This window comes from Ascaphus truei, chromosome 7, assembly GCF_040206685.1.
Source record: "Ascaphus truei isolate aAscTru1 chromosome 7, aAscTru1.hap1, whole genome shotgun sequence".
In the NCBI taxonomy this organism is placed as follows: domain Eukaryota; kingdom Metazoa; phylum Chordata; class Amphibia; order Anura; family Ascaphidae; genus Ascaphus; species Ascaphus truei.
The window spans coordinates 35,079,732-35,093,232 of NC_134489.1; the positions used below are offsets into that span (position 1 = coordinate 35,079,732).

General features: G+C 50.4%; 1 protein-coding gene across 1 annotated transcript in view; it reads right to left on the minus strand.

The window, feature by feature from the left end:
* Positions 1-1,528: 1,528 nt before the first annotated feature.
* The window catches only part of LOC142498512 (uncharacterized), a 16,824-nt gene continuing 4,851 nt past the window's right edge, over positions 1,529-13,501 (minus strand). The window contains exons 3-6 of the mRNA XM_075606746.1: positions 6,573-6,878; positions 6,042-6,158; positions 3,168-3,202; positions 1,529-1,853 (exon numbers count right to left, since the gene is read on the minus strand). Coding sequence (XP_075462861.1) covers positions 1,830-1,853; positions 3,168-3,202; positions 6,042-6,158; positions 6,573-6,878 — 482 coding nt within the window. The 3' untranslated portion in view covers positions 1,529-1,829. The remainder of the gene's footprint in view (positions 1,854-3,167; positions 3,203-6,041; positions 6,159-6,572; positions 6,879-13,501) is intronic.

Genomic DNA, 13,501 nt, shown 5'->3' on the forward strand with positions numbered 1-13,501 from the left:
AAGGTGTTTTATGGTAAGGGGTTAAGGTTTTTAGGGTAGGGGGGTAGTGTTAGTATTAAATGGTTTTAGGGTAAGATTAGGGACTTACCCTGGCGGCAAAGCAGCCGGTGGAGAGATGTCCCATGGACGAGAAGGGATCCCAGGTAGCTTCTCAAAAAATACTGGTCACAGCAGTGAAAGGTGCGACACGCTTTCGACACACCCCCCTCTGACCTATTTTCGCTCAATGCTGTTTCCTCTTCTCCTTGGCCCCACCACCAGGATCCTGACACCTCGTCTTGATTGGCTGCTAGCTATTGTAGAAAGCTGCCCAGCCCCCTAGCCACAGCCCTGCTCGGGGAAATTCTGCAGCCCCCCCCCCCCAAGCTGGAGAGATCACTATGTCCAGAGAGGTAATACCGGTATATACATACATGTCCAGTATTACCTCTCATTTCCTACTGGACAAATACAGACAGGGCTGCCAACACGGGGGGATAGAGGGCACTGGCGTCCCGGGCCCCGTGAGTCAGGGGGGCCATTCCCGTTAAGGTTTAAAAAAAAAAGTTTTTTTTAAAATTAAAAATGGCGGCGATTTTTCTGCGTGCATGCGCAAGCAGGGTATCCGTTCTGCTGCCTGTGGGCCCACCCGCCCGTTTCCCCCCCTGCCCCCACCCCTCGACGACGGGGATGTGCCATGGGATTCCACTGCGCGCGCCAACTTAACATCCCCCGCGAGCGACAACCAGGGGGCCCCACAGCATAAGGCTTGACCTGAAGAAGAGAGGATAACTCTCGAAAGCTTGTCCTATGACATAAACTGTCCACAGCCAGTCACAACCATAGAACATTCAATGTTAAAGGATCATACAGCTGCACATCCAGGAATATAGTATATATGATTCAGTGCAACAGATGTGACCAAGGCTGCTACATTGGGGAAACCAGCCAAAAACTACAAGGAAGAATGAATATGCACAGACACTCTATACTCCATCACGAAGAAGGAAGATACGGCTCACCTGTGGGACATCACTTCTCACAACCAGACTATTCCATAAATGATTTAAAAATCAAAATCCTCAATTTACCTGTATGATATATTAATATCTTAAGAAGCAACCTATGATCAGCTCATTAGAGGCATAATAACACCATCAATAAACAAAAGTAACAATGATAGAACAAAAAGTATCGAAATCTGTACGTGAAAGTTTGCAAGTAAAAGCTGTTTTTGGCGATGCGTTTTCTATGCATTGTTCAGTGTTTTTCATTTTCTCATATATGTATTCAATGATATTTAATATTCATATTCATTCCACAATACTACATTATTTCCGACTTGTTTTACACATTCCCCTGGTTTAAAAATATACAAACAATGTCGGTCCATTAATATAATAACTAATATTCCAGGAGCCTGCAAAGGTGCAGGGATATTATCAGGGTTCACGTACAAATGCAGTAACATCGGTGACTCTGAGGCTCAGGTCAAAACATTTGTCATGTTCAAAATATATATTTATTTGTAATAAAACAAGCATATTAAATCACAAGGTGGCAAAATGTTTCATTTGAAGGCCGTGGTAGAAGCAGCTAAAACAGTCAAACAGAGTTGGGGGAAAATGGAAATGTATGAAACACCGGTGGGAAAAAGCATTGGGACGGTATTTACAAAGGATTTCTACATCACACAGGCACAGTGTCTTTCTAAAACAAAATCCTGTTTTCTTCACAATGAAAGCTAAACTACACATAGGTAAATAAAGAAACAGTGGTACCCCTGGGATGGTCACATTTGGACCCCTGTTGGGAGGGATCCCACATGCCTGGACAGGCAGAATACGGTTCTATTTCACTGCTGCATAAACAACCTGAAAGTAAAGAGATATAGAAGAAATGTTAATATTTGCACATTGTAACCAGGGCTCCCACCTACTACTGAAGGCCAACCCGGGGGAGAAAATCCCTTACTCGATGGCGTGGTGCCACTGTGTCTCCCGGCATCCTGCTGCAATTCTCCCTCCAACTGCAGTGAACATGGCTGCCTGGTGTCATATGACACCACGCTGCTATGGCAACCGGACACTATGTGATGTCATGACGCGGCAATAACAACGTGACGCCACGTAGCGTCATGATGTCACATGGCGTCTGGTTGCCATGTCATTTGATGCCGCACAGCCATATTCACTGCAGTTGGAGGGGGAATTGCAGGAGAATGCCGGAGTTGCCACCGCCGCTGCACCACAACCCTAAAAATCGTCCCGCCACACGGAGATTGACAGCGGCAACCCGTAGCCCGGAGGTAAGAGCCCGAAACCCGGAGTCTCCAGGTCAAACCCGGAGAGGTGGCAACCACACAAATTCAAGGAACACACAGACCCATCATCCAGCTGTTACTGAGTGACTATTACTGCTGTTTAAGAGATAAGGCTTGTGGGCTCTTTAATACAGAACTGGTTAATCTCAAACTACATGAAATGGCTGGGACCACAGGAATACAATCCAGTCACAGACAGAATACGCGGTTATGGGAGTGTTTTGGTTTTGGAGGATCAATACGAGTAACTCACCCAGTCTAGAATGTAACAAAAGATGAACTTCATAGGCAAACTGTATGTTTTTTGTAAAACTCAACTACTAAGTTATATCACTTATATCTCAGCATATAAATGCCGCTTTCTTCTCTGTATACAGTAGTTCTATGTCACATACAGTAAGTGCTACTTAGTGATTGATCAGAGCTCCCAAAAGTTAGGTTTGTTCTGCACGGGACAGAGGGTAGAAGGAGGGAACGGGAAAAGGAACAGGTAACAGAACAGGCGGTGGCTTAAGGGAGAAAAGAAAGGGACAAAATTGTCAGAAGTGGACCAAAAAAAGTAAAATGTTTATTATTGTTTTATTGTAGCCTGATTTATAATGTGTATAAGATTAGAAGTACCGTCCGATTATGTGAAATACTGTAAGTGCATCATGTTAATGGCGTTTTAGGAAATCAGAAGGACTATGTTTTTACGCCCTGGAGTCCCGGGTACCAGACACCCTCTTATCATATTAGATTTACGTTATTAACCCCTTTGCTCCCAGAGGGCCATCCAACGCATTGTTTTGGTAATGAAGGGGTCTGGGTTATAACCAAACCAGTAAGTGATGACTGTATATTACTGAAGCCATTTCACACATACCATTTCCGTCTCGGGCATTCTGCTCACAACGCAGCCTAGAAATGGGAAAAAGACAGAAAAAAACATGTAGAAATCTCGGTAAAACATATTTTGTGTATAACAGTTTCGGAAAGAAGCCAGCAGAGCGTATACATCCTTACAATGTATTCTATGTCGAGTTAGGCCAGGGATGGCCAACTCCACTCCTCAAGAGCCACCAAAAGCTCAGGTTTTCAGGATATCCCTGCTTCAGCACAGGTATCTCAATTAGTGGCTGTCATTGACTGAGCCATTGATTATCCCTGCTTCAGTGCAGGTGGCTCAATCAATGGCTCAGTCAATGACAGTCACTGATTGAGATACCTGTGCTGAAGCAGGGATGTCCTGAAAACCTGACCTGTTGGTAGCCCTTGAGGATTGGAGTTGGCCACCCCTGGGTTAGGCTGTAAATGATTATTCTCCTCCTGACACAGCCTAAACCCCGGCCTAAAAGGGCTTCAAATAGAATGCCTCTATTTGGCTAATAAATCCAGCAAGTAGCTGGTTAATTGCAGCTGCAGACCATTAGCCAGTCTCCCCCTGGCCCATCAGAAAGGTAGACAAGCCTTATGATTACACTACAGGGGATTTCTCTAGCACTGGAGAAGCGTGCGCTGCCCCAGAGAGATCCCAGCGAACCAGATCCTCTCTGGTCCAGGATGCAGCAGACCCTGGAACCTACCAGAGGGATCACCCTGGAACACCAACCCAGACTTTGGCCTGCGGGAAAGAGAACCCTGATAACAGGTACCTCTTTAGTCTTTGGGGTCAGAGGTTGGTAAGGGGCCTCGCCTGCCAGCCCTGCAGATAGGGACTAGGAAGTGTGAGTTAGCCCTTACAATGGGATAGGCCGGGTTTGTTTATTTGTATGTTGTCTTAAAGCTGTACTACTTTGAGGCTACGAGATAAATAAAAGCCAATGTTTATTTTCCCCAGTCTATGTCTCCCTGGTCGCACCTCTGCACTTGTCTCCTACACTCCTCAACATGGTGTGTTGTGAAGTTGCTTCTACATTTTAGCAAAGCCCTGGAAGGGAACAAAGAGGCATTCCAGCCATGGAAAAGCATCTTGACAGCACATTGAATTAGAGCCTAAGACATCTTACTGGACAGGCACTAGCACCACGTGAACATTAGTAGAATAACCCTTGTATTTGATCTCATTTATTTACATGTATCCCTTTCCTTTGAGTAGCATTCTTAAAGGCAGTGGTTTTTAACCTTCTTTTGTTTAAGGAACCACAGAATTCATTTGTGAAATTCTGGGGAACCCCAACCCTAGCCCTCTGTCTCTCGCCCCGTATCTCGCCTCCATCTCTCTCGTGTCTCTCCCACCTCTCTCACTCCCCCTGACGCTCCCTCTCGCCTTCTCTCTTCTATACACAAACACACTCTCTCGCCCTCTCACTTACACACACTCCCCCTCTCACACAGACACATACACGCACACACACTCCCCCTCTCATTTTACACACACACACACACACACACACACACACACACACACACACACACACACACACACACTTACTCTCCCCCTCTCACACACACACACACTTACTCTCCCCCTCTTGCTTACACACACACACGCACACTACCTCTCTCACTTAGGTTGAGTCCATGGTGACTCAGCCCATGCGGAGGCGCGCTGAGGCTGAGGGAAAGCTTTCCCTGGCCTTGGTTAGCGCGCCATCCGGGGGCGTGTCGGGGGGCGGGACAGTGACGTCACGGAGCTGGTTCGCCCTCATTGGGCAAACCGCTCACGTGACCGGCCCTGCGCTCCCGTGAGCGCGCAAATGTAAAATTTTCTAAAGACCTGCGCTTCCGCACGCTTGCGGAAGCGTGCGCGAGCCCCTGCTAAAGCCGCTCTCATTGCGGCTGCAGGGGCTCACTGGTAAGTGAGAGCGTGCCTCAGCGCCTAAGCGCTGACCATGCCCGAGGCCTTACACACACACACACACTTACTCTCCCCCTCTTACACACACACACACACACACACACACACACACACACACCCCCCCTCTCATTTTATACACACACACACACTTACACATACAAAAACTCTCTCCCCCTCTCACTTACACACACACACACTCCCCCTCTCATTTTATACACACACACACACTTACACATACACAAACTCTCTCCCCCTCTCACTTACACACACACACACTTACTCTCCCCCTCTTGCTTACACACACACACACACACACACACACACACACACACACACACACACTCCCCCTCTCATTTTATACACACACACACACTTACACATACACAAACTGTCTCCCCCTCTCACTTACACACACACACACACACACACACACTCCCCCTCTCATTTTATACACACACACACTTACACATACACAAACTCTCTCCCCCTCTCACTTACACACACACACACACACACACACACACACACACACACTTACTCTCCCCCTCTTGCTTACACACACACACACAAACTCACGCTCACACTGTCTCTCACTTTGAGGGAGCTGCCGGCGCTGAGAGCGTGCTCTTACCTGATCCCTCCTCTCCCTCCTCTCAGCCGGGAGATGACTTCACTTTCGGAGCTTATCGGAGCAGGGAGAGCAAGGATAGCAGTGATCAGGCGGCTGCTGAGCCAGGGAGTCATCGGGTCACTGCTACGTGGGGTGCCGCCCTGCCGCCGGGCCTGGGACAGCTGGGAGAGTTGTCCCAGCCCCCCCTCCCTGGCGGCCGCGGAACCTCTGAGGGGCGCTTGTGCAACCCCAGTTGAAAATCTCTGCTTTAAAGGCTAAGCATACTACTGTACATGTTCCCTGCGCTTAAAAGCAAGGAGAAAAAAATAGCTGGATAAGAACTATATTACCTTTTAATAAAGCCCGACGTCTGCTGATAAAGATGATCCCGTGTATCAGCACAAAAATGGGAATTAAGACCAGTCCCACGTATAACACAATGTAACAGTCTTTATAAGTGGTGTCACCTTTAAAAAAAAAGTGCAATGTTTATCAGAGGTTTCGGAGGCAATAATAGAATAATGATTAAAACCCATATGATACAACAGGGGCCAGCTAATCCATTGAAAATCAATGCGTTGTGGGAAGTATTAATACTGAAATTGACAAAATGTAGTGAAGTACTGTTAATCTAAGCAAAGGAAAATATATTAATATCTACACTAGCATAAATAATTCCACTTTATTATAAAAGTCACCCGAAACTGTCGCTAAAGTCTGCAGCAAATTTATCAAAGTATCAGTAAAAATAGATTTGTCGTCAATAAATCTAGGGCAATTTCTTTTACGTTACTTTGATAACTCCCAATAATCCCTAAAATACACCCCTTTAAAACAGAAAAAAGACTGTGATCAATATATTGGCTCAGTTTAGACATTACCTCTGGTGGCTTCCGTGGCCAGCGTGGCATTGATAGTTTTGCCGGTGAAGCGCTCTTGGATAGAACACGTGTAAGGAGGATCCAAGCTCTCTCTTTTTTCTGGGATAATTATCAAGCTCCTGATGCTCCCATCTGGGTCTATTGTAGTGAAACTTTCTAATACATTCCCGGCTAAATGCCACTGCACCGAACTCCATTTATCAGTCCAGCCAAGGACCACACAAAGCAGCACAACGGGGCCATGCTCTGCTTTCTGCTCCTGCATGGGCGCCAGGATGGACAGGCTGGGGTCAGAATACAAAGGGTCTGAGAAAAAGAGATTCAAAGATGTTTACACTCGACTTAAAGCAGCCATACTACAGTACGTCCTACCACCCTCCACCCCCCCCCCCCACACCTTTTCCCCTTTTTCCTTATTTGTATATGTAAAGCACGTGACAAGGTATAATTCTATATTCTTACCTAAGCTGGCAAGCGTTTGGTGCTCCTGTTATAAATCTGTCAAAATCCTAACATAATGGCTGCCTTTTCAGTTTCATTCAATCCTTCAGTCAGGGTAACTCAGCAGCTACAATGTATTCTTATATTACTAAGGTAACATTATCTATTGTTACAGTTTGCAGCTCAAGCTGCTGGGAACATTGGCAACAAATGATCACAAACAGGAAAGTGTTGCAAAGATCTTGCACTGCTGGGGAGGTGTGTTAAACCTGCTATAGAAATAAAAGGATGCATTAAATCGAATTTAAAATGGTATTAAGAGTTAAATAATAATAAAAAATAAATAATGTAGTAAATATTATATAATTCTATTTTATTTAAAAAATACACATTTAGGATATTGCATGGATTGCTCTTTTAATGTCCCTCAGAGACAAACATTTGTATCTATATTAAAGCCGCAGTCCAAGCTGGCATTTGTATTTATTTATTCACTTTAATATGTGCATTAATACAATCCACACAATAATAAGTAATTTTCATGTGATCAATCAGCGAAGATTCAGCTCAGGGGTTCACTAAATGGCTGATAGTGCAGCAGAAGAGGACCAAAGATGCAAAGTTCTGTGGGGAAGATCATGTGACCAGGCAGTCACTAGATACAATTGTCACGAATGTATTAGCCGACGGCACACGCGCGAAGAGTGCTTTCCGACCGCGCACGCGCAATCGGCACCTGCTGACTGCGAATGCATGATCGGTGTTTGCCAGTCACTCATGCGCGATCGGAGTTTGACGGTTGCGCATGCGCATTAGCAGCCAGCAAGTGCCGATTGTGCGTGCGCGGTCGGCAAGTGCTCTTCACGCATGCGCAGTTGGCGATTTCCAGGGGGATACAAAACCGGGACAGTACCCCAAAAAGTCGGGACAGAGCCCTAAAAACCGGGACATCTGCTCACCCTAAATATATGAGATATTCAACACACTTCCAGACTAGAGAGACGCAAATCTTTTGCATTAAGTCGCAGCATTCAAAATTGGGCCTTGTTGATTTTTTTTAGTCACCAACAAAGCGCAGCGGCTCAGCAGAAAAAAGGAAATGTTCTTTAACCACATAATACTATGACATTATGGTACGCATCGTAGCCATCACAATTTGGCAGAGTGCACCATGGAAGACCAACTGGGAAATAACCAGAAATTCCCCCCCAGAGCAAAGTAAATCTTCCACTCACAGATGTGTCAAAAAGGAAAGCATCATTGTATTAGACAATAGATAACAACCCAATATAAGATTTAAAACCATCTAAAAACCACACACACACACACACACACACACACACACACACACACACACACACACACACACACACACACACACACACACATAGTGATAAGGAGAACGAAGCACAAATATCTAAATTTAATGTACACAGAGGGAAAACGGAGAGTTGAAACTCATGGAGGGAAGCCTATCTGGATCCACTCATGAGATATATACATATGTGTGTGTGTGTGTATATATGTATATTATATATATATATATATATATATATATATATATATATATATATATATATATATATATAATATATACATATATATAGACAAAGAAGCAGAGACCACATACACACCATTTATAACGGGTATTTATAAGACCATAAATAATATTCTAAAGATAGAAAAAAATGGCAGTTGCTCCGAGACAAAGATAAATGTAACACAAGTAAGACAAAAGGTCTCAGAAAAGAGCACTCAAAATATTCCCAACAAATGAACAAACTTTAATGTTTTCAATTTATAACACGCTAAAACATATTTAAAACCAAAAGAGACAGGACCCTAAATAAACAGTGTGCACACATTCCACAGTGACAGGATAGGCTCCCTGCACCTACACACAATAAGAAGCAATGCACAGAAAATGTGAGAGGTGCAGACATCGGGAAAAAATATTCTCCTTGTCAGCAAGACCGGCCGGTTATATGTATTGTTATCGACCTGAGGAACACATAAAACTGGCTACACAACACATTTGCCTACAAGAAAAAAAATAGGTGAGCTTATCACAAAAGGCGGATGTTCAAACGTGTTACAGGAAATTCTACAATATGCCCAAGCAGTTCCTGCTATCATAAATAACTCCAGAAGAAAACAAACAAACAAACAAAAAAAAAAAATATATATATATATATATATATATATATATCAAATGGAAATATTACTGTATGCTCATTTGCATGTCTTAGACATTGGGTGACCATTTGTCCCGGTTTTGCCGGGACAGTCCCGTTTTTTTCTGTCCTGTCCCGGTTTCAGGTCCGTCCCGGAAATGTCCCGGTTTTTGTCCCTGGTCCCAGTATTGCGGGGCAGCGGTGGTGAGAAGAATGCGGCGGCCGGTAAGTATTTTCTATGTGTGTGTGTGAATGAATGCTGCCGGGGGATTGAATGAAGGAGAATGCCGGGGGCGGGACTTAGAATGTCGGCTGGCCCGCAGGGGATTGGTCGCAGGCAGGTCAGAGGAAGCCGGGGGCTCCCACCTTTGTCCCCTGGCGCTCCCACCTTTGCTCCCCCGGCGCTCCCACCTTTGCCCCCCCCGGCGCTCCCACCTTTGCCCCCCGGCGCTCCCACCTTTGCCCCCCGGCGCTCCCACCTTTGTCCCCCGGCGCTCCCACCTTTGCCCCCCAGCGCTACCACCTTTGTCCCCCGGCGCTCCCACCTTTGTCCTCTGACGCTCACTTCCCCCCATCCCCTTGGTGCGGGAGATGGGCTCGGGCAGTGGTGGCTGCGCGGTCGCTGGCGGGTGGTGCAGGGGGAGGCGGGGTGTATCAGTGTGTGTGTGTATCAGTGTGTGTGTGTATCAGTGTGTGTGTGTGTGTATCAGTGTGTGTGTATCAGTGTGTGTGTATCAGTGTGTGTGTATCAGTGTGTGTGTGTGTGTGTATCAGTGTGTGTATCAGTGTGTCTATGTATCAGTGTGTGTGTATCAGTGTGTGTATCAGTATGTGTGTATCAGTGGGTGGGTGTATCAGTGGGTATGTGGGTGTGTGTATCAGTGGGTGTGTGGGTGTGTGTATCAGTGGGTGTGTGTGTATCAGTGGGTGTGTGTGTATCAGTGGGTGTGTTTGTGTATCAGTGTGTGTATCAGTGTGTATCACCCTCCCTCTCTCCCTCACCCCCTCTTCTTCCCTCTCCCCCTCACCCTCCCCCACCCTCCCTCTCCCCCTCACGCTCCCTCACCCTCCCTCTCCCCCTCACCCTCCCTCTCTCCCTCACCCTCCCTCACCCTCCCTCTCTCCCTCACCCTCCCTCACCCTCCCTCTTCCTCCCTCACCCTCCCTCTCTTCCTCACCCTCCCTCACCCTCCCTCACCCTCCCTCACCCTCCCTCTTCCTCCCCCTTCCCTTGTCCCTCTCCGTCTCCCTCTCTGTCTCCCTCTCTGTCTCCCTCTCTGTCTCCCTCTCTCTCCCTCCCTGTCTCTCTCCCTCCCTGTCTCCCTCTCCCTCCCTGTCTCCCTCTCCCTGTCTCCCTCCCTGTCTCCCTCCCTCCCTGTCTCCCTCCCTCCCCATCCCATCCCCCTCTCCCTCCCTGTCTCCCCCTCCCTCTCTGTCTCCTCCCTTTCTGTCTCCCTCTCCCTCCCTGTCTCCCTCTCCCTCCCTGTCTCCCTCCCTGTCTCCCTCTCCCTCCCTGTCTCTCTCCCTCCCTGTCTCTCTCCCTCCCTGTCTCTCTCCCTCCCTGTCTCTCTCCCTCCCTGTCTCTCTCCCTCCCTGTCTCCCTCTCCCTGTCTCCCTCTCCCTCCCTGTCCCCCTCCCTGTCTCCCTCTCCTTCCCTGTCTCCCTCTCCGTCTCCCTCTCCGTCTCCCTCTCCGTCTCCCTCTCCGTCTCCCTCTCCGTCTCCCTCTCCGTCTCCCTCTCCGTCTCCCTCTCCCTCTCCGTCTCCCTCTCCGTCTCCCTCTCCGTCTCCCTCTCCATCTCCCTCTCCGTCTCCCTCTCCCTCTCCGTCTCCGTCTCTGTCTCCCTCTCCCTCCCTGTCTCACTCTCCCTCCCTGTCTCCCTCTCCCTCCCTGTCTCCCTCTCCCTCCCTGTCTCCCTATCCCTCCCTGTCTCCCTCTCCCTCCCTGTCTCCCTCTTCCTCCCTGTCTCCCTCTTCCTCCCTCTCTCCCTCTCTCTCCCTGTCTCCCTCTTCCTCCCTCTCTCCCTCACCCTCCCTCACCCTCCCTCACCCTCCCTCTTCCTCCCTCACCCTCCCTCTCTTCCTCACCCTCCCTGTCTCTCTCCCTCCATGTCTCCCTCCCTCCCTGTCTCCCTCCCTCCCCATCCCATCCCCCTCTCCCTCCTTGTCTCCGTCTCCCTCTCCGTCTCCCTCTCCGTCTCCCTCTCCGTCTCCCTCTCCGTCTCCCTCTCCGTCTCCCTCTCCGTCTCCGTCTCCCTCTCCCTCTCCGTCTCCCTCTCCCTCTCTGTCTCCCTCTCCCTCTCTGTCTCCCTCTCCCTCTCTGTCTCCCTCTCCCTCTCTGTCTCCCTCTCCCTCTCTGTCGCCCTCTCCCTCTCCGTCTCCCTCTCCGTCTCCCTCTCCGTCTCCCTCTCCGTCTCCGTCTCCCTCTCCGTCTCCCTCTCCGTCTCCCTCTCCGTCTCCCTCTCCGTCTCTGTCTCTGTCTCCCTCTCCCTCCCTGTCTCCCTCTCCCTCCCTGTCTCCCTCTCCCTCCCTGTCTCCCTCTCCCTCCCTGTCTCCCTCTCCCTCCCTGTCTCCCTTTCCCTCTCCCTCCCTGTCTCCCTCTTCCTCCCTCTCTCCCTCTTCCTCCCTCTCTCCCTCTCCCTCTCCCTCTCCGTCTCCCTCTCCGTCTCCCTCTCCGTCTCCCTCTCCGTCTCCGTCTCCCTCTCCGTCTCCCTCTCCGTCTCCCTCTCCCTCTCCGTCTCCCTCTCCGTCTCTGTCTCCCTCTCCCTCCCTGTCTCCCTCTCCCTCCCTGTCTCCCTCTCCCTCCCTGTCTCCCTCTCCCTCCCTGTCTCCCTTTCCCTCTCCCTCCCTGTCTCCCTCTTCCTCCCTCTCTCCCTCTTCCTCCCTCCCTCCCTCTCCCTCCCTGTCTCCCTCTCCCTCCCTGTCTCCCTATCCCTCCCTGTCTCCCTCTCCCTCCCTGTCTCCCTCTCCCTCCCTGTCTCCCTTTCCCTCTCCCTCCCTGTCTCCCTCTTCCTCCCTCTCTCCCTCTTCCTCCCTCTCTCCCTCTCCCTCTCCCTCTCCGTCTCCCTCTCCGTCTCCCTCTCCCTCTCCGTCTCCCTCTCCGTCTCCCTCTCCGTCTCCCTCTCCGTCTCCGTCTCCCTCTCCGTCTCCCTCTCCGTCTCCCTCTCCGTCTCCCTCTCCGTCTCCCTCTCCGTCTCTGTCTCCCTCTCCCTCCCTGTCTCCCTCTCCCTCCCTGTCTCCCTCTCCCTCCCTGTCTCCCTCTCCCTCCCTGTCTCTCTTTCCCTCTCCCTCCCTGTCTCCCTCTCCCTCCCTGTCTCCCTCTCCCTCCCTGTCTCCCTCTCCCTCCCTGTCTCCCTTTCCCTCTCCCTCCCTGTCTCCCTCTTCCTCCCTCTCTCCCTCTTCCTCCCTCTCTCCCTCTCCCTCTCCCTCTCCCTCTCCGTCTCCCTCTCCGTCTCCCTCTCCGTCTCCCTCTCCGTCTCCCTCTCCGTCTCCCTCTCCGTCTCCGTCTCCCTCTCCCTCTCCGTCTCCCTCTCCGTCTCCCTCTCCGTCTCCCTCTCCGTCTCCCTCTCCGTCTCTGTCTCCCTCTCCCTCCCTGTCTCCCTCTCCCTCCCTGTCTCCCTCTCCCTCCCTGTCTCCCTCTCCCTCCCTGTCTCCCTTTCCCTCTCCCTCCCTGTCTCCCTCTCCCTCCCTCTCTCCCTCTTCCTCCCTCTCTCCCTCTTCCTCCCTCTCTCCCTCTCCCTCCCTGTCTCCCTCTCCCTCCCTGTCTCCCTTTCCCTCTTCCTCCCTCTCTCCCTCTTCCTCCCTCTCTCCCTCTCCCTCTCTGTCTCCCTCTCCGTCTCCCTCTCCGTCTCCGTCTCCCTCTCCGTCTCCCTCTCCGTCTCCGTCTCCCTCTCCGTCTCCCTCTCCGTCTCCCTCTCCGTCTCTGTCTCTGTCTCCCTCTCCCTGCCTGTCTCCCTCTCCCTCCCTGTCTCCCTCTCCCTCCCTGTCTCCCTCTCCCTCCCTGTCTCCCTTTCCCTCTCCCTCCCTGTCTCCCTCTTCCTCCCTCTCTCCCTCTTCCTCCCTCTCTCCCTTTCTCTCCCTGTCTCCCTCACCCTCCCTCACCCTCCCTCTCCCCCTCACGCTCCCTCACCCTCCCTCTCCCCCTCAACCTCCCTCACCCTCCCTCTCTCCCTCACCCTCCCTCACCCTCCCTCTCCCCCTCACGCTCCCTCACCCTCCCTCTCCCCCTCAACCTCCCTCACCCTCCCTCTCTCCCTCACCCTCCCTCACCCTCCCTCTTCCTCCCTCTTCCTCCCTCACCCTCCCTCTCTTCCTCA